The sequence below is a fragment of the Danio aesculapii genome, chromosome 12, assembly GCF_903798145.1.
Source record: "Danio aesculapii chromosome 12, fDanAes4.1, whole genome shotgun sequence".
NCBI classification, from domain to species: domain Eukaryota; kingdom Metazoa; phylum Chordata; class Actinopteri; order Cypriniformes; family Danionidae; genus Danio; species Danio aesculapii.
Window position 1 is genome coordinate 34,991,740 of NC_079446.1, and position 23,944 is coordinate 35,015,683.

Sequence of the window (23,944 nt, forward strand, 5' to 3'; positions counted from 1 at the left end):
TCACTGACTCATAAACGGTTGATTTGGTTGTTAAGATCCGACTCAAAAGGACGGTTCACGAATCGGACAACGCTAAAGGACAATGGAGTCGTATACGCCGGAGCGAAGCCGAGACACGATCCTTCTACCGAGAATGTGGCCCGTTGGGATTGTTCAGAGTTGTAAAACGGATGACTGGAGGAACATTAGCGTTATATGACCGCAGTGCGCCGTTTTCTGATGACCAGCTCGAGCTTTCAAGTGTCAATAGGAGAAGTTCCTGCTGCTGTGCTCTGCTGTGTCTTCTGGGTTTCCCCTCAACAATAAGGACTTCATATGATTTTTTAACGTGAGTTACGAGGCCTGTTTCTGTGGCTTATTTTAGTTCTCAGGGATTCTGCAGCGTTAAGTTATGGTGCAGGTTGTTGTGTAAATGCCACGGGTTATCTGAGGAAACCGAAGTCCTCCGCTTTTCTTGTCCTCTGTCATTTATTTATCTCCCTATTACATGCTGAGAAGATGAATGTAATCCAACTGCTTAACCCATCATTACGCACAAAAGCATGAAAAATCCCCAAAACAGTAATTGGGTGAAACTGAGTAGCGCACATCATGGGAACCTGGAATTATCACTTTTCCTTTAAATTGGTGCTTGTGTGAATATTTAAGGTTTATAGCGGGCTTTACTGTAACTCTATTTTAATTCTAGCCCCCTCTTTATGATTAATATGTGATTTTGGTGTCATATAACACCCAGAATGCACTATAAGTACAGAAAGCCTTTGTTGTCTTTCACTCACAGGAATTATTTATGGCACTGAATGTTTCAGAGTCTCCCATTACAATGTCTGAAGTCAAAATTGGACGGAAGAAGGAAAAGTGTGAGAACTGCACAAAACAGGTAATATTCTAATTTATTAAACTACACCATTCTTAACAAAATTAATTAAAGCAATAATTCACAATAAATTCTAACTATCAGTAATGTACTCGCTCTCAGGCCTACCAAGATGTGACACTTGTTTTCTTTGGTTAGACTTTAAAGATATTTTTTTAGCTGAAACTGCATTTCTTTAATGATTTAGTAAATCAAATGCTACCAGTACTTCGAATTTATAGGCAAAACCTGTGGCTGGCTGCATTGAGGTCTTGAAATAAAATAATCAGCCTGCAAGAAACTTTTTACAATGTTTATTGCTTTTATTTCTCAGCCACATCAAACTGTCCATCATCAGGAGACACTTGTATTAATTTGTTTTCTCTGCTTGTTGTTTTATTTTATTATTATTATTAATGTACAGTATGCATATTTTTTTGTACATTTTATGTATTTTGTAAATGATCCTTTAAGCACTACAGGTTCATCTAAAATCTTTTAACATTATACTAACATACTGCTGCACTCAGTCTTGTTTCAGTATTGTATGTTTCAGACTGGTTATGTCGTTTATATCTTTTTAAGACATTGTAAGTAAAGCTGGGGGAATGTTTTTTCAATTAAGAAAAATGAGAAGCATTGTTCAGATATTTTAGTTAATGGGGAAGTAATAAATATAGTTGATCATTTTAAATATTTAGGTATAATTATTGACTCTAAATTTAAAAAAACACATTAAGAAGATTTCCAAAAGAGCTAGAGAAAGCCTGAGGATTTATAGAAACATTAGGCATCAGTTACCTGCTGCTAAACTTTATGAACACAATGATTTTCCCTCATTTATCATATCGTGCCACAAGCTGGTTCCACACGAAAATTACAACATTACAATCATTGTGTATTATCTATAAACCAACTGTAAAAGTTTGAGCTAAAAAGCCAAGGAGCTATCATTATTGTAACTGTATTGCACAACATAAATTACTAACATTAGACAGTTTCTTATTATATGCTGAAATATTTAATGATCTTGCACCACAACCCCTCAAACAAAGTGTGATTGTCTGCAAGGACAATATAAGACAGACTAGGTCATCGGTTAATTGTTCAGTTGAACTTAAGAGAACGGCTTTTGGACAATCAGTTTTTTCAGTCAGAGCAGCAGAAAGATGGATTAAAATACCACTGCATTTCAGAGAGAGCACTACTTTTTATTAATTTTAAAACTGTTCCTAAAATTTGGCCTAAAATCAAATATGCAACCACTGATTTAATTTCATTTTATTGACAATGATGTACTGTAAGTGTATATTGTATTATTATTTTTTTACTGTTAAATTCGTTACAACTTCCTGACTACAGATGTAAATGAGCTTTATAGCTAACTCTGGCACAACATGTCATGTTGTACATTGTCCCTGTATAAATAAAATTAAATAAATAAATACAAAAAAAACTCACCTGCAGACAGTTTTAATGTCAATATGCCAGAGTGTGAATATATTCCCCCAAAATCTTTGTGTGTATAATTCACTGATATTTCCAAATTGTTTATATCTAAAGCAGTGGTTCTCAAACTGTGGTACGTGTACCACTAGTGGTACGCAGAGTAATCGCTAAATAATTAAAGTAAAAAAATGAACACACTTTTAACCCTTTGACGCATACAATAACACCAATGTGATCAGTAAACTGACTTTAATAGGCTAATCATTTTATTTTATTTTCAATTTTCTAATGTTTCTTATGTATTCTATCAGTTGAAGCTAATTTCCTCCCCATATTTGTAACGGTTGTTTGAGGCGAAACTTGTATTTTTATGTCCCAATGTTGACAGGTATGGTTTAATGACTTGCTTTTCTGACACACATAGCCTACTCTAACGTGCAGTAAACAGATCTAATTTCTAATTTAAATATGTAAATCCAAATCATATATTTAAAATACAAGTTAATGTTTAGATTTCAAAGATATACAAGTAAGTCATAAATGCATGCATCGTATATTTCAAAATTAATCAAAAAAAGTTCATATATGAATTTGATGACATAGCCTATATTTATGAGGTCCAAGGAATATTTCCAGGTTTTGATGAATAGGCTACTATGTGTTAATACTTTACATTTAAGTACAGCAGTTTTCTTTTTTACTTTTCAAGTTATTTTTTTATTAAACTTTTAAAAGCACATTTTAATTTAAACATTGTTTTTTTTTTTTTTTTACCTGTTGGAAGGGCCGGATTAACAAATGGGCATTATGGGCACCGGCCTGCAAACTTGAGGCTCTTGCGTTGGGTGGGGGGGGCTATTTAGGCTAAGTGCAAATAGCGCATCTTGTTAAAATAAGCTAGTTATACAATTCACACCCATCACCGTTTGATTGACAGAGACAACATAACTAAAGAGTGCAGGTAACAGCAGCGTGAGTGGCGTAGCTCATAAAAAGCGCATGGCAACATGTTTTGACGCAATCGATCATGAAACCGGTTCGAATCCAGCATCTGATGGACACGTTCTTCCTTTTTCCCCCCACTACATATCAGATTTTGCTTACTCTTCATACACGAGGAAGACAAGTAGGAATCTTTAATAAGTGTGTGTATTATAGAAGACTCAAAGAACTGGATTGGAGAGGTGTTCTATCCAAATCATATGCATTATAAGTTTGTAGAAGTTATACATTAAAAGTACCCTTAAATATAAAATTTAGAACTGCTTCTGTGAACTTGAACAAGTACTGTATATTAAAATCCATTCATTTTCAATAGTTGTAGTAGTAGTTTTTTTTTTTCAAAGTATGCTTTAAATGCTTTAAAAATAAGTTACATCTTTGTAGACTAGAAATATATGTAGTGTATATAATTTATTTTAAAAATGCGGGCAATACATTATAGATTAATTTTAGAAAAAATATTATATTAATCTTATTTTTTCTAACAAGACATTGTGCCCAGGGGCCTCTGAATTCTTAATCCGGGCCTGCCTGTAGGCACAGTGCAGTGTTAATGTTCAAGCTATTTATAACCTTTAAAATGGCTGACAATAATCAATATTCATAATAATAGGAATTAATCTCCCTCATTTTGCACTGTGCAGTGCTGTAGCTGCTTAATTAGGCCTAGTACGCTACTGTATTTCAATACTTGGATGCACAATTTTTTTCTGAGGTGGTACTTGATGAAAAAAAGTTTAAGAACCACTGATCTAAAGAGGCTGTTCATGTGATTTATTTTTTCTATTCTTGTAACCTTTGTATTGCTTAAACACTCATTGTGGTTTATTTTCTGTTCCACCCCATAGTGCAACAAGAAACAAAGTGATGAAAGTATAAACTCACTGCAAGAGAAAGGTGTTGCCAGTGGAGAGGTATTTCATATTGTCTTTTTATTTGATATATTCTGTGTATCAGGCACAGTGCTATCTGATAAGCTGCGGTCTGCATCTGTTGTTTTGTTTGAATTAGGGTTGGATGAAGAAATACAAACCTCATTTGTTGTGGACGTGTGCATAATCTGCAATGTAAATTTATTAATTAATTTTTTTCTATCCCAGGTGAGAGAGTCTACCTCAGTTCAGCAGGTGTTGCTGAGTGCATGTCTGTCCTGTGACGGCTGTATATCGGAGGATGAAGGCCAGAGAATATCTAAGCAGAATCTGGACGAGATCAATCATGTGCTCGCTCTTAACAAGGTAGTGTTTTCCTGTCATGGATTTGGAAAGATGGTCTGTTGATGTATCTTACATTTGTTTGTTTTTTGGCAGAAGTGTGACACATCGAAGCACAAAATACTCGTAGTGTCCGTGTGTCCGCAGTCGGTGCCGTTTTTTGCAGTTAAATTTCAGTTGGACGTTTCAGCAGCTGCACAGAAACTTTGTGGCTTCCTAAAGAGCGTGGGTACGTCTGGATGCTATATTTCTTCTTTCTACATCCAGCTGGTTTTTCTGTTTTTAACTGAGTCAAGATGTGTTCATGGCAAATATTTGCTGCAATGCAGTCTATGCTCATTTGCACACATCAAGGTTATTCTAGTATAGTTTATTAGCTATTATAGTTTCTAATATTATTTTATATTGGCTTGTATATTAAGTTAATATTATTAAAGTTTTAATATCATTTTAGTAGGGTTGTTTTATTATTATTTTTAAATATTACTTTTTAGGTTTAATTCAGTTCATTTTAGTTGCAGTTTTATATTTAATATTTATTTATTTATTTGTTTATTTATTTATTTATTTATTTATTTATTTATTTATTTATTTATTTATTTATTTATTTATTTTTAAGCTTATGTCAGTCCCTGAGCAATATTTCTCTATTTCATTTATTTATTTTATTTTTAAGCTTGTGTCTGTCCCCGAGCAATATTTCTCTATTTTATTTTATATTACTTTATTTTATTTATTTATTTATTTATTTTTATTATTTTAAAGCTTGTGTCAGTCCCTGAGCAATATTTCTCTATTTTATTTATTTATTTATTTTTAAGCTTGTGTCTGTCCCCTAACAATATTTCTCTATTTATTTATTTATCTATTTTTTATTTAATTGTATTTTAATAATCTTTATTAAATAATAATAATAATCTTTAACATTTTACTTGACTATAAAACCCATTGTACATGTGAGACATGATTTATTAAATGCCATTTTAAAGGTTTCTTTCATCTGTCTCCTCAGGGGTTCATTATGTCTTTGACACTACCATAGCTGCAAGTTTTAGCATTTTGGAAAGCCAGAAAGAATTTATTCAGCGCTACCGTCGTAAACACCATGATGCTAATGCCATGCCTATGTTCACATCCTCTTGTCCAGGTAAGACAATCCTGATACTTCCAAAAGCTCTTACATCTCTTAAAGTTGGAATCCACAAATATTTCCTCCTCGTTGTATGTTATTTTATTAAATCTGTATTAGTTCATTGAATGATTAGGTTGGATGCAAGGAAAGGTTCCAGCTTGCACCTGAGCAGATGTGCAACCTGCAAGACAAAATAAGCATCTTCTAATTTTCTGTCTGAACGTCAAGTCTTGGTGTTTCTCATAACATTTCGTCTCTTGGATAAAAGCTGAATGCAGTGCAGTTGTGTGTGTGAATGGGTGGGACTGGGTTAGATAGCCATAGCATTCTGCAGCTGTGAGATAGATGAGCATACGCCACTTCACACACCCTTCCTGCTCTCCTCCCCCATAGTGTTTTTTTTTTTTTTCAATCATGAATGACTATTAATTCATAAACCTGATGTGTTTACCAGATACAGTACAATTAATTTAGTCATATCAGCTGGGAAGACCTGTTGATTCAGTATTTCTTTGATGGACATAACCATTAACGTTTGTTAGTAAAATTTTGCTTTTAAGAAGCAGTAAAAGGACAAAGACAATTATAAAACAATACATTTTTATTTCGTAATTATGTAAAAATCTCAATTCTGCATAATAAATCTCTCTTTAAAAACTTTTAAATATCTAACTCATGGTTATTGATTTAATATATGGGATCATCATACAATTTATTGGTTTTAATTTTTTAATGTTGTTTTAGGGTGTAGTTATGAAGTTATAATTAGTGTTTTCAGTTTGGTCCAAAATAGGTACATGATACATGGCAATGAATGACAATCCACAGACTTGCAGATCATTTTGAGAATAGTAGAACAATATTTTTACGTTATTGTTTTCTTGTGTTGAAAAAAAGTTAATTAACTAATTACTGTGTCTCATGATTCACAGTTTTCTGCATATTTACAGTTTTGAATTGCTTTATGGGTATCTTCATGCTTTTAAAAACTTTGGTGTTGGAATTTTTTTTTGCAGATTGAATATTGTGGTTTTGGGATTTTGTGATTGTGTGCAGGATGGATTCGCTATGCAGAGCGTGTTCTTGGTAGCCTGGTCACACCACACATCTGCACCGCCAGATCACCTCAACAGATCATGGGTTCCTTGGTGAAGAACTTTTTCGCCAAGCAGCAGGTGAGAGATAGAAACCTGTCCTGGATTCCCTGGAAAAATTCAAGCAAACTGTTGTAGTCAGGCCTTGTGCACTTACTCCAATTTATGTAGCCCTATTTTAAATAGTGGTAAATAATTTTCTATGAGGCGATGCAGTAGGTAGTGCTGTTGCCTCACAGCAAGAAGGTCGCTGGTTTGAGCCTCGGCTGGGTCAGTTGGCGTTTCTGTGTGGAGTTTGAATGTTCTCCCTGCGTCCTCTGGGTGCTCCGGTTTCCCCCACAGTCCAAAGACATGCGTTACAGGTGAATTGGGTAGGCTAAATTGTCCGTAGTGTATGAGTATGCGTGGATGTTTCCCAGAGATGGGTTGCGGCTGGAAGGGCATCCGCTGCGTAAAACATGTGCTGGATAAGTTGGCGGTTCATTCCGCTGTGTCGACCCCGGATTAATAAAGGGACTAAGCCGAAAAGAAAATGAATGAATTTTCTATGAAGTGATGTTTTATTTTAAAAGAAATAATCAGGGCTGCTAAATGCTTCTGATTGGCTGACGAATGTAGTAAATTCTGCACTTATTTTCAAGAAGACACACAGCTAAAGTAGTTCCAGACAGGTTTTGATCGCATTGCAGTTCCATATCAATTTGCTAAATATTTTTTTATTTCAAAAGTCTTTCAAGCAGGGGTCTCAAACTGCCAGCCCGCAGGCCATAAAATTTTGGTATTTGTGATGCAGCAAGCCCAGAGACTGTTGTGTACAGCATGATTTTATATTAAATTCACTTTAATGTGTGATACGAATAAAAAGTGATCATAAACTAAGGGGCTGATTTAAACGTTTAAATACATGTCCGTAAGTGCTCCATTTTTACTAAAGCTCTATTTTTGTAAATATTCAAGGGGCATTTGATTATAATCAGTTTTATACCGCCTCTATTTTGTTGTACAGACACCTCGTCATGGCTTACACATTATGATGGTGGTGTAAATATAATTATTTTGCTAATATTCGATTCATATGGTCTCATTAATGGATTGTCCTAATATGCATATTTAGACTTGAAAATGTGCATTTAGTGAAATTTTACTGCTGGCTGAATAGAACATGTTAAAGTAAATGTGAATATGTACACGTTGTACCCTCTTTGTTAAAAAAAAATGTAAAAGATACTGAGAAGAACAAAAGCCAGTAAAGTCTCTTAAGTTACCCAAACTGTTTTCTGCTGTCTTACACGATCTGTTAAATTTTGGTTACGTAACAATTGATTGGGACATTATTATTATTATTATTTTTTTATTAATAATAATAATAATAATAATAATAATAATAATAATAATAAGTTGTAGTATTTTCATAGCAATTTAAACTATACCTTTAGTATATAAAACAAGAAACCAAAAAAGGAGCTTTGATACTCTGGGGAAGAATGTCTGAGTGCATCAATTACATCCGGTTTCCACTTTTTCTTGTGCTTGAATGTTAAAACGACCCTCCTATGAACTGTCAATCACTGATGTGGCCCCCTGCCAATTTGAGTTTGAGACTCCTGCTTTAGAGCTCACACTGGGAAAAGAACCAGAATTCATTAGTACTTACTCAATATCACCAATTCTATGGAAAGCATATTTTTTTACTATAAAGTTTTTGCCTTTCACAGACACACACCTTGAATTAAAACATCACTTGACGTTACATGTGGTGGTATAAATAGTATATAATATTTTTATAAAAGTTTTTAAACAACCAAAGTGTGTGTGTGCAATAATTTCCATTAATTCAGTGTTTTTTTCTTCTATGGGTAGATAGTTGTGGATTTTACCACATGTATCACAGTCATGTAAACTGCTCATTTTCTTGTTAGTGATGCACTGTATCTGTTTTGTATATAGAAACTGACGCCAGAGCAGGTTTTCCATGTGGTTGTGGCTCCCTGCTTTGACAAGAAGCTTGAAGCTGTGAGAGATGAATTCTACAACAGCATCTTGGAGAGCAGAGACGTGGACTGTGTGCTCACGTCAGGTATGATTGTAAAGAGATACTGGCCTCCTTCTCCTGTTAACTTCTCAGATTAATTTTCAACTGAACAACTGATCTATATAAAATCATTTGGATTAATATGTATTTTACACTCTTATTTCAAGGCTAAAATGATGTAAAACTATGGTAAAGTGTGCAAAAAAACAGCCTTTGAATGGTTGTGTATTCCTATAATTCCCCAGTGGGTCTTTCCTTCCTGGAAATGAACAGCAGTATCTGTTGTGTGTTCCAGAACAGAAGCAGGTTTGAGTGGAGGGTGTTTTTATGATCTTTGAACTCCTGAAACCGCACTTAAATGATTGTTTGGTTTTAGGAGAGATTCTCCACCTGATGGAACAAAGCAAAGTCACTGTTGAGGAAGTGGACTCTGCTCCTTTGGATCATGTGTAAGTTCAGTTTATAGAAAACAACAACACTGTAAATCTTCAGGGGGCTGTACAATGAAGCCAGATTGACTGGATAGCCAGTTAAGTTTAAGCTTCAAATCCTAGTTTTAGTTTAGGTATCCTGGGATTCAGGTACCTGTTAGCTGTTCTATAACGCCATGGCAACAAATACCGACTACTAAAATCATTCATGTTACTTAACCAGTGATTGGAACTAAACTGAAACTTAAATGGCTAGCCAGCTAATCCAGCTTTACGGTACAGGCTCCAGCTGTCAACATGCATAGTACTGAAAATAACCAAAGATTTTACAATGGGAGCCAGTGATGAGACTAGATAATTATATTGTGTGTGTTTTGGTTCAGAATTGGTGAGGTCAGTGACTCAGGTTTGACCAGACATGAAGGTCGTGGATCTGAAGGCTTCCTGGAACACATTTTCAAACATGCCGCCAAAGAGATTTTTGGCCTAGACATGCAGGACATTGTGTACAAGACACTCAGGTGAGAGACGGACCAGTTCGTTTTTGACGGCATCATCGGCAGCTACAGATAAAATAAAGAGACTCCTTGAATATTCTCAGTTTCCATGGATGTACTGGATTCATTAGGTATGAGTTTGAGTAGAAAAATAGATTAGGTTTTATTTTATAGAGATGTGATTACATTTCTTCCAAACATACAGTAAAAATATTGTCATTTAGAGCTTTTTCACGCAAAATCGCAAGTGGTCTTAAAGGGCACCTATGGTGAAAAATCTACTTTTCAAGCTGTTTGGACAGACATGTGTGTAGATATAGTGTATAGACCATCGTATTGGGGTGATATAAACACATCCAGTCCTTCTTTTTTCAATTTAACAACATAAAACAGTGCATGTGTGTGTAATGAATTACAGCGATTTACTTCACTTTTACTCATCAGCACAGCCGCGTGTCAGAACAATTATAAAGGAAGACGCTTCAATCCCGGTTTGTGGACGTTAAATCAGGTTTATTTTGTACATTAACATAACAGATATCCATACAGCAGTGGAGATTAACCTGTATCCTGTCACATCTGCATTCAAAAAGAGTCCAAAGCTAAACGCGCATGCTGTCTGTCCGTGTGTGCGCGTGAACTTTGTAACGACATTGTGTGCAACTCATCGTTAAGTTGACTCATCTTAACACAACAAATTCATAAAATACTCATTTGTAAAGTTCTTACTGTAGTATTTCTCACAAACGCTACGTGAGATCTGCTTCCTTTATGTCTGTTTGTTGTCTGACACAACCGAGGGAGGAGATTAAGGCTCGCTGAAAAGCACATAGAAACGGTGGGTGGGGAGGACCAGTCTTAAAGGTGCAGTACAACAAAACAGCCTCCTGGTGCAAAAATGTATAAAATAGAATCTTATAAAAGGTATAATAAAATTCTGATGGGTGTTTTGAGCTGAAACTTTACAGACACATTGTAGAGACACAAAAGAATCATATTAAATCTGAAAAAAGGGCTAACCTAGGTGCCCTTTAATAGCAGGTATTTCCGTTATTGGTTATAGATGTTGCTTGCTTAATCTCAAATTTTGCTTTCTTCTTAAGTTTAAACCTTTGTATTGTATTGTGAAAATGAATACAAGCATTTTTGGAAAAAAAATACTTTTTTGTTATTTGTCGAATGTGCAATTTATTATTAAAAAAAAAAAAAAAAGATTTATTTATATATTTTTTTAAGAAGAAATTCCATCAGTAGTAAAAAAAAAAACACTGTGCACTAATGAAATGAGAATAATAATAATAATAAAAAACGCTCCCCCCTCCTTACTGTAGCACTTATTTCACTGAGCATTAACAGTTTGTATAATTAGCTCTTCTTGTGTGCATTGCTGCTTGTTGAATTACTGAATGCTTCCTTAGTTGTAAGTCGCTCTGGACAAAGGTGTCTGCTAACTGACTAGATGTAAATGTAATTTGCGAAACAATACTAAAAATTACATGTTACTCCAATGCATATTAAAAAAGTTGTAATTCCAGTGAAAGTGAGAATTTCCAAGTGTCTTAATTTTTCCCATAACTGTTTATGGGTCGTCTATGTAAGTTAAAATCACTCATGGTCAATGAATCTTGCATTGCCTGTTTTATTGCCTGTCAGGAATCGAGACTTCCAGGAGGTGGCGCTGGAGCGAGATGGAGAGACACTCCTGCAGTTTGCTGCAGTCTATGGTTTCCGGAACATTCAGACTTTAGTTCACAGAATGAGGAAAGGCAAAGTTCCCTATCAGCTAATAGAGGTGCTTTCCTGCCCTGGAGGTATGAAATGCATTTATTAACAAATATTAGATCAATTTCATTTTGTGTGTAGTTTAACTTTAAAGACTCGCCATAAAGGGCTCATATAAAAACAATCCTAAATATCTTATTACAAGCCTTGCATGGTCATAAAACGGTAAATTACTAATAAATACAATTGTTAATTCATTCAAATGTTTTAAACAATCCTTAATTCTCACCAATGCTGCATTATTTGTCCATAAATACAGTGTATTTTCTTTTTTATATTAAGCTATTATTACAATTTAAAATAATTTCTCCTTTCAAATATAATTTAAAATGTATAAAACATGCTAGCATATTACAAATGAGTTTGCATTGTCAAAGGATACCTCTAGATATTGCAGTATTTTTTGTAAGTGCTGGAAACATGGTGTAAATGGTAAACATTTGAGGTTGCATTTATTTATTTTTTTTGTCTTTAAAAAATAGTATTTTCTGATCACCAAAGCTGCATTAAAAAAATAAAATACAGCAGAAACTGAAATATTTTAAGCAATTTTAAATTGTGTCATTTGTAAAATATGCTTGAACACATTAAAAGGTTTGCATGATCAAAGGAAGGCTGGAATAACCAGGACAATTTAAAAATGCAAGGCATGGAAAAGCTACGGAATATAGTTTGGGGTCATACTTATCTTTTTGCTACAAAAAATGTTTCTTATGCTTAACATGTGTTTTAGCAAACGGGTATTATTTATGCATTTGCATGGTCCTAGAGATGTTTATAAAGTTGTTTTTTTTTGTGTAATGGGTTTTGCTTTTACATTTTCTGAGTGACATATAACAATTAGATGGACATAGACATAAATAGTTGATGATGTTAATTTGTTCAATAATATTATGTTTACACTTGTAGAATTACAAATAAAAGTATAAATTGAACACTTTACAATAAGGTTTCATTCATGTATTTACAGTTGCAATCAGATTTATTAGCCCCCCTGAATTATTAGCCCCCCTGATTATTTTTCCCCTATTTCTGTTTAACTCAGAGATTTTTTTTCAACACATTTCTAAACATAAAGTTTTAATAACTCATCTCTAATAACTGAGTTATTTTATCTTTGCCATGATGACAGTAAATAATATTTTACCAGATATTTTCAAGACACTTCTATACAGCTCAAAGTGACATTTAAAGGCTTAACTAGGTTAATTAGGTTAACTAGGCAGGTTAGTGTAATTAGGTAAGCTATTGTATAATGATGGTTTGTTCTGTAGACTATTGAAAAAATATATAGCTTTAAAGGGGCTAATAAATTTGGCCTTAAAATTATTTTTTTACAATTTAAAACTGCTTTTATTCTAGCCGAAATGAAAGAAATAAGACTTTCTCCAGAAGAAAAAATAATATCAGACATGCTGTAAAAATGTCCTTGCTCTGTTAAACATCATTTGGGAAATATTTTAAAAAGAAAGAAAAATTCAAAGGAGGGCTAATAATTGATTTCAACTGTAATTATGAACAATACTTGTACATCATTTACTTGTTATTAACATCCAAAATCATGCTTGTTAACAATACTTAATGCACTGTGGGTGAACATGAACTAATAATTAACAACTGTATTTTTTTCATTAACTGTTTACTATCATGAACACATACTGTAATGTATTCATTGTTTATGTTACTAAATGCATTAACACAATGATTGATGTTTGATTCTCAATAACAAATACTTTTTCAATCCTTTATCCTTCTTTCTTGTCTATCAGGCTGTTTAAGTGGGCGAGGACAAGCTGAAGGAGAGGGAGGTCGACCAGACCGGACTTTAGTCCAGCAGATGGAAGAACATTACAGCAATTTACCCGTCCGACTGCCAGAAACCAACCCGGAGGTCCAGCGCCTCTACCAGGACTGGCTGGACGGCCACGATTCTCCACATGCACAGCAGAGCCTCCACACTCAGTACAAAGACCACACACACCTGCCAGCTCACATAACAAACCCTGACATTCAGTGGTGATTTCCACATATATGAAACCAAACATGGCATTAACAGCACCAATCAAGACTGAGTTTAATGCCATCTTGAGTTCATACGGACTGCACTGTGTCTGCAGTAAAAGAAAAGCTGAACGGAGGGCCAAAGAAAGGCTTCTTGCTCTATGCATTGAATCAGACTGTGCTTTATTAATAAGAAGACTTCATTCGTTCACTTGTTTCTGGAACTTTTATTCCCATTGCACCTAAAAGATGTCATGCATGGATGGGCAACTAGCCGTCACACAGATGCTAAAGTGTTTTCAAAAGCAATAACACAAGGCAACTTTAATTAACTATTAAAATTGATTACTGGACCCTGTTCATATGCACTGGAGATGGTTCGTGTTTGATTACAGCTGTAAAAAAAGTGCTAACTAGTACATATTGGTGCTATGAAACGATTAAAGAATAACCGTCTACCATGAAGCACAATTTATTGCTATGAAACATACGTTGACTAATTTTAGCCGTGTTTGTCATATTAGTTAGATTATTTATTTGTTAAAATAACACGTACATAATTTATGCAAGATATGGACTAAAAAAAGTTTGTTACCTTTTGATAGTTCACTCAAAAATGCTGTCATTGTTTACTCTCCACTTGTTCAAAATCTTTTCTTCCTTCTTGGAACATAAAAGAAGATGCTTTGAAGAATGCTGGATGCTATTGACCTATAACCAGTTTCTACTTAGTGGTACGATACGGTTCGGTACGCATTTATGGCAGTTTCCATTGTCAAAAGGTACTAAAAAGCGAACTGTACCGTACCCTTTCGAAAGAGAACCCAGCACAACAAAGGGGTACCAAAGGCGGAGCTAGACGCGCAACTGAACACTATTGGTTTACAGAGATGCGTCACTCGCTCGTGGACAAGCAGGAAATTGAAAAAGGAAGCACCATGTTTTAAATACACAGCTGAGACATTACATCGTAATAATATATACGTATAATAACGAGCCGTGGATGACCCGAGCTCAAACAAACCTTGTCGTTGTCTTGATGAACAGCCACAAAGCCAAGAAAAGAGCAGAATCTGCCACGTGCCCCGTAGTTGTTTACAAGGCAGTCTAAAGTGCGAGCGATTTAGCTTTCTCGTGTGCGTTCGCCACACGTCTTTTATTTGAAAAAACTAACTTCTTGAGCTGATGATAATAACGTGTATAATGTATAAAAGTGCTTCTGACATCAAATCCTTTCATAAATGGACAAATGTGAAAGTGAAGCACGAAAAAACAAAGGAGAAGCCTGCAAACTGCCATGCTTAACTTTTATCGTCGCCTTTTGGACTATTATGAACTCTGAAAGATGGAATTACTTTCTAACAAGAGGTTAGATGTGCTGGTGAAGATTAAAGATACAGATGAGAGGTTTGCACTGACTGGGCTATATGCTGCGTGTTGTTTTTGAACCCAAATAAGGACTAAATGTATGCTGTGAGTAGTTTTTCTCAGAGACTGAGACTGCTATCAGAGACTGCTAAGGCTCTGTATGTGTTCATATACGTTGCATTTATTTATTTTATATAATTGCAGATGTTACAGTAGGCTATTTTGCACTCATTGATCTGCAGTTATAATCAAATTATGTTCATAGAAAAGTTAGTACTGAAGATTAATACACAAGTATTTGTGTATAAAGCATCTGTTTTGTGAGAAATGCTTCTCATATGATATGTGAAAGGCACGTACAGCTTTCTTTACCATTGGTACCCTTTTGGCAGTGAAAACGCAAGCCTGATAATAATAATAATTGCTTACATTTATATAGCTCTTTTATAGACATTCAAAGCGCTTTACACATTGGGGGAATCTCCTCATCCACCACCATTGATAAAAGTGACCCGCACTGTGCCACTCAGCCATTAGAACTTACTACGTTATTTATTTTTTGGAATGATTTAGGATGGCTATGACTACCGGTTTCCAACATTCTTCAAAATATATTGTAAAAATATAAAGAGTCTAATGAAAGTTTGGTGAGCACATTTTCATATCTTTAATTGTTAATTGGATATAATCTAAAAATACACTTGTATCACATATACAGTATATCAGATTCCTTCAGAGATTCTTTTGGGATATGGTTTCAACAGATTCAGTCTAGTTTTAATTTATTACAGGATATTATAATAAAAAATATTATAACAGATTAATAAAAAAAAGCCATCCTCAGTGTATATGACATTATTTTGTCAGATGAGCACAGAGCAGTTTTCAATTTTATCTCTGCTTCCAAAAGTGTGTAAATCAGTTATAAAACTAACCTATATGGCGCCAGGGGGGTTAATGCATCTCTTACGAAGCCAGATCGCCACTTTTTTGTGACCATTTTATTTTGTTAAATTTTAAAGTTAAATCACTGACTTTTGACAGCTGCTGAATGTGTGTTCTTGACAACCTGGCCGACCTCTGACTTAACATATAACGCAAGACTCATTTGAAGAGGAAGCTCCATTGAGAGTAGATGAACGAGGTTAACCCAAAGGCAGTAACTAACTGGAAGTAAAAAATGAGAAGTTAAAATGTCAGAGGATTTCACTGTGAGAGATGAAGAGCTTGAGTTTTTTTTGCTGGAGTACATCATCATGCATCATTCGGCATCAAATGCTCATTCAGCTGCTGCTGGAAGTGACTTTGAGTTTATTATTTGAAATAATTTTTTGTATTGAAAACACCTCAATGATGTCTGTGCCAATAGTGTCATTGCACATCGAGCGTCCGGAGTTTGAATCCTGGCTTGAGGGGTTTTCTCAATCTCCCCGCTCTCTACATCTCTCTTTCCTGTCTACATACTTTCCTGTCATAAGGCAAAATGGCCAAAACTAAATAAAAACGCATCAATCTGCTTCATAAGACATGTGTTTTGCCCTTTTGGAAGCTGATTTATGCACTTTTGGAAACTTCAAAAAAGGGCCACAACCCAAAACCAATATACAGAGCCAGGATGAAATGTAAAACTGCTCTGACTGTGTTCATTTGAAGAAATAAAGTCATAAAGCTCAGTAGATTATAGGGTGATTATATTTTTTAGGTAAATTATTCCTAAGATCTCCTATTGTTTTGGTATTTTTTTCTGAATTGGATAGGGTACATGCACACAGACTTTTCATTTCAGTCATCCAGCCCCATGCCTTCCTGTTAATTGTCATCCCACACAAATTCGCTGCGTTTAAAATCTTTTAATTTCTTAAAAAAACAGATCTTCACTGCCTAGCTGAGATACAATATAAAGTGGGTATCAGACCAAACAAGAAGCACTGCATTAAATGATATTTTTCCGTGCCATGTCTTTAAAATATGAAAATTAATTTGACCCCAGTATGGTCAATGGAGTTTCTGCTGCTAGCCTGCTGCTAATGACGGCGCCTACGTTTAAACGGTCTTTCATCTCTTTCTACCCTTTAACAACCAAATGGATGCTTAAGTCTATTTAACTGAATGTATTGCAATTACATTACAACATCAATGCTGTAAAAGGAACCTTATGAAATTGAAAACAGTCACACAAAGCTTTCACCGGAAGGCCATCATTGGCTGAAAAACACTAGCTGTGCATAAAGTCCACTGAGCTAACTAAACAGAATGAAATATAAATGCTTAATTTCATAACCCATGGCTTTAATTATACATCAGTATATGAAAGGGTCTATATGATGCTTATAAATGTCATTAATGGTGAAATGATCATTATTAAGCTTTGTAAATTATATAAATTATAATGTGATTTTGCAGAATTAATAGTTGTAATACTGGACTTTATAATCAGGTGCTACAGACTATACCAGATATACAAGTCCAGTGATAAAGTAGGATCAATCTGGGTCCTTTAGGCGGACCCAGTTCTCATGGGGGGACTTGATTTCTCATGGCAGGTGTGGTGAGTTGTCAAGCCATTACAAAGTCACAGCATTTAAGATCTGATTTCTTTAAAAATTAGTGATGTTTACTGACTGACTGAGATACAATATACAATAGGTCTCAGATCGGGCAAAAAGTACTGAATGAAATTACAATGTACAGCGCCATGTCTTTAAAATCTGGACATTTATTTACCCCAGTATCTTTAATGGAGTTTGGCGCTTGCGTTTAAAACAGGTTTAAGCAGCATTTCATCTCGTTTTATGCTTGAACAACTTAATGAATGCTTAATGAGTGCTTATAATTATATTACAACATTGATGCTGTAAAAGGAGCCTTATGAAATTGGAAATACTCACATAAACCTTTCACCGGAAGTTTATTGGTGGTTGAAAAACACTACTTGTGTATTTACACAGTTTTAGCTAGATCAGATACGGTTGCGGACGGAAGTTAACAAGATTTGTTTATATTATTTATTAAATTTCCCACTTATTGTGGTGGCTTGAGAAAGCCAACATACTGTTACACTAAAAAACCTATTCTTCATCCGTCGTCTTTTTCTTCTTAGACTATTTTAAGAATGCATCTCCTCTTAGACCGTTCATACTACAACCACCAAACTAACTCCAAACCTCCAACTGGTCTGACAAGAGGTTCCTATATCTTTTCCAACTGGTCCAACTTAAGGTTTTCCAAAAACTGACCCGTAAAATTCATAAAAAGTCCCATTGACTTAACATTGGATCAAACTTTGCACCAGACTGTCATACAGAGTTAAGTTTGGGCCCATTTTACTCAGACTATCGATCTACCAATCACTGGTGACCTTTCAACTTACTAGCAACACCCTAGCAACCGTCCCATAGACTTCCATTGTAAAAAAAACTGTCATTGACTTTACATTGGACTTGCTAACAACATACTATTGATACTAGCAACATGCTAATTCATACTAAATTCATGCAAACAACATGCTAATTCATACTAGAACCATGCTAACAATGTGTTAATTTCTGCTAGAAACATGCAAGCATAATTCTAATTCATACTAGAAACATGCTAATTTATGTTAACAACTGCTTAGCAACCACTCAGAACACCTTAGCAGCTGCCTAGCAACACCTTAGCAACCATCTAGCAACACATTAGCAACCACCTGGCAAGGCCGTAGAAACCACTCAGAACACCCTAGCAACCGCCTAGCAACACTTTAGCAACCACACATAATATTTTATTATCGTCTACCCCTAACCCCAACCCTAAACCCAACCGTCCCAGTAACGTAAAAACAGTAGTTTTATCGAGTATTGTTTGTGTTACTTATTAAGTTACCCAATAAATTGTATTAATGCCTACTCCCACCCCCAACCGTTACTGTAAAAATATTAATTATCGTTATACAGTGTGTCACAAAAATGATGCTATATTGATGTGTTTATTCGCAGCTGTATCCTATCCAGACTTTCCCTTCCTAATGCAATTTTGTAAAAAGCCACTAGATGGCAGAACACATCAGGATTTGAGTGAAACTGGAAGATGTGGCCTCGAATCTCTCACTTTCTCGCTGTGTGCTCCGTATGTGTATCAATTCAACTGAAGCAATAACCTGTTTACTGACCGGTTACAAATGTGTCAGCCAGTGTTGCATTTAGCTACTCTGTCACAATCCTTCTGTCGTAACGTTCAATATACTTGCAATATCACTGAAGGCAGTCGTTGTGATAAAAGAGTGTTCGAGGTGATTTTATCTTGACATGCTGCTGACACGAGGACTAGCTAGTACGATGCTTCAGTAGATTACCCAGGTTTAATTGTTAACATCACATAATAAATGAGTAGTGTGAAACATGAACAAGATAACTGAGGTTACCGTTTACAATTACCCAGAGTGATTTTTTTCTTGTTTCAATTTTGCCTTATTTCACAACATGCGTATGCTTTAACGCTAAACAATTCATTATAGACATGCGAGGCCAAGAACAGGAGCATGGTAATTTTGACCATATTAAAAATGTCTTGCTTTTCACATGAATTTAAAGAGCACATGCTACAGATATTTTTATTTGAGTTTTAGAACATTTAAATTGATAGTTTGTCAACAAATGAACATTTAAAAAGCACACAAAAAGATACTTTGAAGAATGTTGGAAGCCGGTAGCCTTGGAATTAAAAGTACAGAGATCAATATGCCTGTTGGTTTCTGATATTCTTCTAAATGACCTTTTTTTGTGTGTGTTCAGCAAAAGAAAGCAACTCAAACAGGTGTAGAATCATTGAAAGGCGAGAAAAGGATGACCATTTTAATTTTGGGGTGAATTGTCCCTGTAAGTTTGATATTTAAAGGAGAGGATCCTATTTGCGATTAAACAGTAACAATATCTAGGGTGTGATTCTCATAACTTTGCTCAGGTATGTCGACAGGCAGATAAAGTTTTCAAGGAAATCAGCAAGTCTTTATCTTTTTTATTGCACAGCTTATGATGGAAGAAAGCAGAAGGTTGCCAGAGTAACAAGATTAAGTTACTCCCACTTTTCAGCTCTGGAATAAGTATTTATCAGCTAATAAAATGCAAGATTCAGATCATCATAATGTAGCTTAATGATTTAAAGAACATCTTAGACTGTCTAGGCCAGGGCTGCCCAAACCTGTTTGTATAAAAAACCAAATATCATTATAAGCCATGGGCTGAAGATAAATATACCAAACTATATTACAAACCTAATTTATTTTCTAATATTTCAAAATAAATAGAATATATTACTTTAAATCGTATTAGCTAATGCAGTATACCTTTTTAAATGATAACTTATTGCAGGCTATGCGGTAGCGCAGTAGGTAGTGCTGTCGCCTCACAGCAAGAAGGTCACTGGTTCGAGCCTCGGCTGGGTCACTTGGCATTTCTGTGTGGAGTTTGCATGTTCTCCCCGTGTGGTGTGGGTTTCCTCCGGGTGCTCCGGTTTCCCCCACAAGTCCAAAAACATGTGGTATTGGTGAATTGGATAAGCTAAATTATCCATAGCGTATGTGTGTGTGTGGATGTTTCCCAGTGATGGGTTGTGGCTGGAAGGGCATCCACTGTTTAAAACATATGCTGGATGAGTTGGCGGTTCATTCCGCTGTGGTGACCCCAGATTAATAAAGGGACTAAGCCGAAAAGAAAATGAATGAATGAACGTATTGAACAATCCCATTTAAAACACAGTGGAGTTCAATGCTGAACACTCTAGTCAAGCAGAATCTGCCTTGGACTTCATTTGCTCACAGTCTCTGCATTGTCGGGTGACCGTATGTACATTTAACAAAATCCGTTTAATTTACACTATATTATTGAAACGTTTGATTTCAATTAGCTTTTATCAATAAAACAAACAAAGGGCTACATTAAATTTGAATTGACAATCTCATCATTCTTCCTCTCTTCTCAGAGGGATGGCGGGCCAAATCAAAGGTTACCATGGGCCAACTTATCCCACAATCGGTAGCATTGTGGTAGCACAATCGCCTCACAGCAAGAAGCGATTCGAGCCTCTGATGGGTCAAGCCTGGTTCGAGCCTCAGCTGGGTCAGTTGGCGTTTCTGTGTGGAGTTTGCATGTACTCCCCATGTTGGCGTGGGTTTCCTCCGGGTGCTCCGGTTTCCTTCACAGTCCAAAGACATGCTATAGGTGAATTGGGTAAGCTAAATTGTCTGAAGTGTATGTGTGTGAATGAATGTGTATGGATGTTTCCCAGTGATGGGTTGCAGCTGGAAGGGCATACGCTGGGTAAAACATATGCTGGATAAGTTGGCGGTTCATTCCACTGTGGCGACCCCGGATAAATAAAGGGACTAAGCCGAAAAGAAAATGAATGAATGTATTTTAAGTGTCCACATTTCATATAACCCTGAAAGAATTCAGGTAAAATAATAAATGTTTAAAAATGAAAGCAACATCTTAAATATTTTATACCATCTTCGGTTCATTGTTTGCAATTATGGATTATATAATATAAAAATAAGTGGCATTTCTCTTAATTATTACTATAGGCTATATTTAACTGGCCCGTAGTTAGCCTGGTGAAAGGGCTGGGGGTTTTCTAAAAAAGTGGACCTTGTTGCAATTATTTGCCTCATTTTCTATTTAATTATAAGGTTTAAATACTGCATTTTAGTGACATTTTAAGGTGGATGAGCTTGTCGGATAGTCATCATAACCACACTTTTCAATGTGCCAAAATATTTTTTAAAGACTTACAATAAAGAAATATGAATATAATACTTATTTTAAATACAAATTTATTACATCATATGTCACTAGAAAAAAAATAGGAATTTGTTCAAGTTTTAAATTAAAAACTGTAGCCATTTAATAGGCAAAAAACAAACTGACCAGCAGATTCAACTTTCCTCATTTCAATAATAAATAAAAAACATATTAATAATAAAAGAGCTTCATGATGTTTCTAGCCTTTCTGGTAAAAAAAGTACATTTGATTGATAATTTGTGGATAACAACAATAGCCAAATTAGTATTCAAATTAATTTTAATATCAGCCACTTTTGGTGCTTTTGGACACCTTTTTATTGGTAATTTTTTGTTTCAAGATTAAGGTCAAAGATTTAGAATAAAAGTTACTTATAAATGTTTTCTCCATTTAAAAACAATACAATAGTGAAAGACGACTTCACTTACATCCGATTGTATGTTTTCTTGCACAGCAGGATGTTGGACTCACGAAAAATAATAGATTTCATTGGTCAAAACTGATTAGCTGAAGTCACACTGATGTGACGGTCAACAGATGATTCCGCTTGGTCTTACAACCTTTTTCAATGCATTATTTTCAATTTATAGTGTTGTAGCAGTGAAAATAGGACAAATGAGCTCATGTATGGGACAAATTCTGCACCTTTGTCATTGAGGGGTGGGTCTTTCGATTCCCCCGAACCCTCTGGCTACAGGCCTGTTTAATAATAAAAATACAATTGCTTCATTATCCCATTTTGCTTGGATGTGGTGTTCAACAATAGCTCCATTATTTATTTTTTTTCTATTCACCAGCTTCAATGTAAAAACAAAGTACAAGAATAATATACATAAGGAGGAAGAGACGTGGAAGTAATGAAAGAAAGCTTGCCAAACGATCATAGATTCTAGAAATACATATTTCATAGTTTCATAAACCTAAAGCATTTTAATCGTGAGTTAAACAAACAGATGCCACGCACAAACACTTGAAAACTAAGCCAGATCTCGCCCAATGACGTTCTGGTGATTGACAGGTGAAAGTTCCAATCAGCGAGAGTTTCAGACGGGGGCGGGGCTGTGAAGCGCTGACTAGCCACACTTCAAAGAAAACTGCGATTTGACTTACGGAGTTGCAACACAGCGAAGAGGCGGAGTGCGCGGCCCAGTTTTCACTTCACGAATACACTTTTCTTGTTTGCCTTCAACGCCAAGTTTACCCGGGCTGCTGGTGCTGAGTAGGCTGCTTCAAAGTCTTAAACTTTCAAAATGTCCAGCGACCTCAGGCCAAAGCTGTGCGTCTTAGAAAAAGGGGACACCGGATACGGGTTTCATCTCCACGGCGAGAAGAACAAGCCCGGTCAGTTCATCCGTCATGTGGAGCCCGACTCTCCGGCCGCCGCCGCCGGTCTGCTGGCCGGGGACAAACTGGCGCTGGTCAACGGGGAAAATGTGGAGGACGAGAAGCATCAACAGGTGGTGTCCCGCATACGAGACACCGCGGGCAAACTGGAGCTCGTGGTGTTGAACGCAGAGACCGCAGAACTGCTACAGAAGCACAATTTGAAGTGCCAAAAAGAGTATGTGACTGATGGGATACCAATTCCTGCTGGATCCGAGCATGAAGATGAAGTGAAGAACGGGACATCATCCAGAGAATCCACCCCGGTTCCGGAGACAAATGGGGACATGCGCATGGATAGACTCAGTGTGAGCTCCAAGGTGAGTTCAGATAAATATTTAGTCATTTCCAGTATTTAAAAAGTGACTTATGATCATCAGCTCCAGCAGGTGAGCCCTTGTTTGACAGGTTTTCCAGTGTGCCTGAGGGAATATATATTACATTACGTCTATAGGACTGATAGAAAGATGATTCATTTGAATAATTAAGGATTTAATAAGAAATGATTTTGGATTAGGCGGTTTGACAAAGATTTGAAAAAGAATATAGTTGGAAATATATTTTCAAGCTTTTAGAAACATTTGTATCTATACATTCATGTTGCTTTCATACATTTTCCAAAATAATAACAGGCTTAAGGATACCCCCCCCCCCCACACACACACACACACTGAAAAATGACTTCTGTTGCTTGTTCAAACTACCCATTTAAAATGAGTTGAAACATCATAATTCGGTAGCACTTTATTTGAGTGTCTGCTTAATATCTGTTGCTACTGCTTCTTCAACAGACATTTAACTATAAAGACATGTCAACTTACCCTAACCCCAACATAACAGTCTACTTATAATCTAATGAGAATTTGTTGACATGTAGATGCAATGTAACAAACGGACCATCAAAATAAAGTGTGACCCATAATTTA

The 23,944-nt window shown here is 35.6% G+C and overlaps 2 protein-coding genes across 3 annotated transcripts in view; both read left to right on the forward strand.

Moving 5' to 3' along the window:
* Positions 1-52: 52 nt before the first annotated feature.
* Positions 53-13,955, forward strand: narf (nuclear prelamin A recognition factor). Of its 2 annotated transcripts, none has more exons than XM_056469877.1 (12): positions 53-328; positions 782-880; positions 4,156-4,221; positions 4,408-4,545; positions 4,618-4,750; positions 5,534-5,668; positions 6,710-6,828; positions 8,695-8,824; positions 9,156-9,228; positions 9,594-9,731; positions 11,361-11,518; positions 13,259-13,955. In XM_056469877.1, exons 2-12 carry the CDS (start codon positions 791-793, stop codon positions 13,507-13,509), a joined length of 1,431 nt encoding a protein of 476 aa, XP_056325852.1. In that variant the 5' UTR covers positions 53-328; positions 782-790; the 3' UTR covers positions 13,510-13,955. The 2 variants fall into 2 exon arrangements, with proteins under 2 accessions (XP_056325852.1, XP_056325853.1); XM_056469878.1 differs by having other exon boundaries at positions 810-880.
* Positions 13,956-22,723: 8,768 nt separating this feature from the next.
* nherf1a (NHERF family PDZ scaffold protein 1a) overlaps positions 22,724-23,944 on the forward strand; it is a 52,096-nt gene continuing 50,875 nt past the window's right edge. Inside the window, exon 1 of the mRNA XM_056469810.1 lies at positions 22,724-23,338. Coding sequence (XP_056325785.1) covers positions 22,886-23,338 — 453 coding nt within the window. The 5' untranslated portion in view covers positions 22,724-22,885. The remainder of the gene's footprint in view (positions 23,339-23,944) is intronic.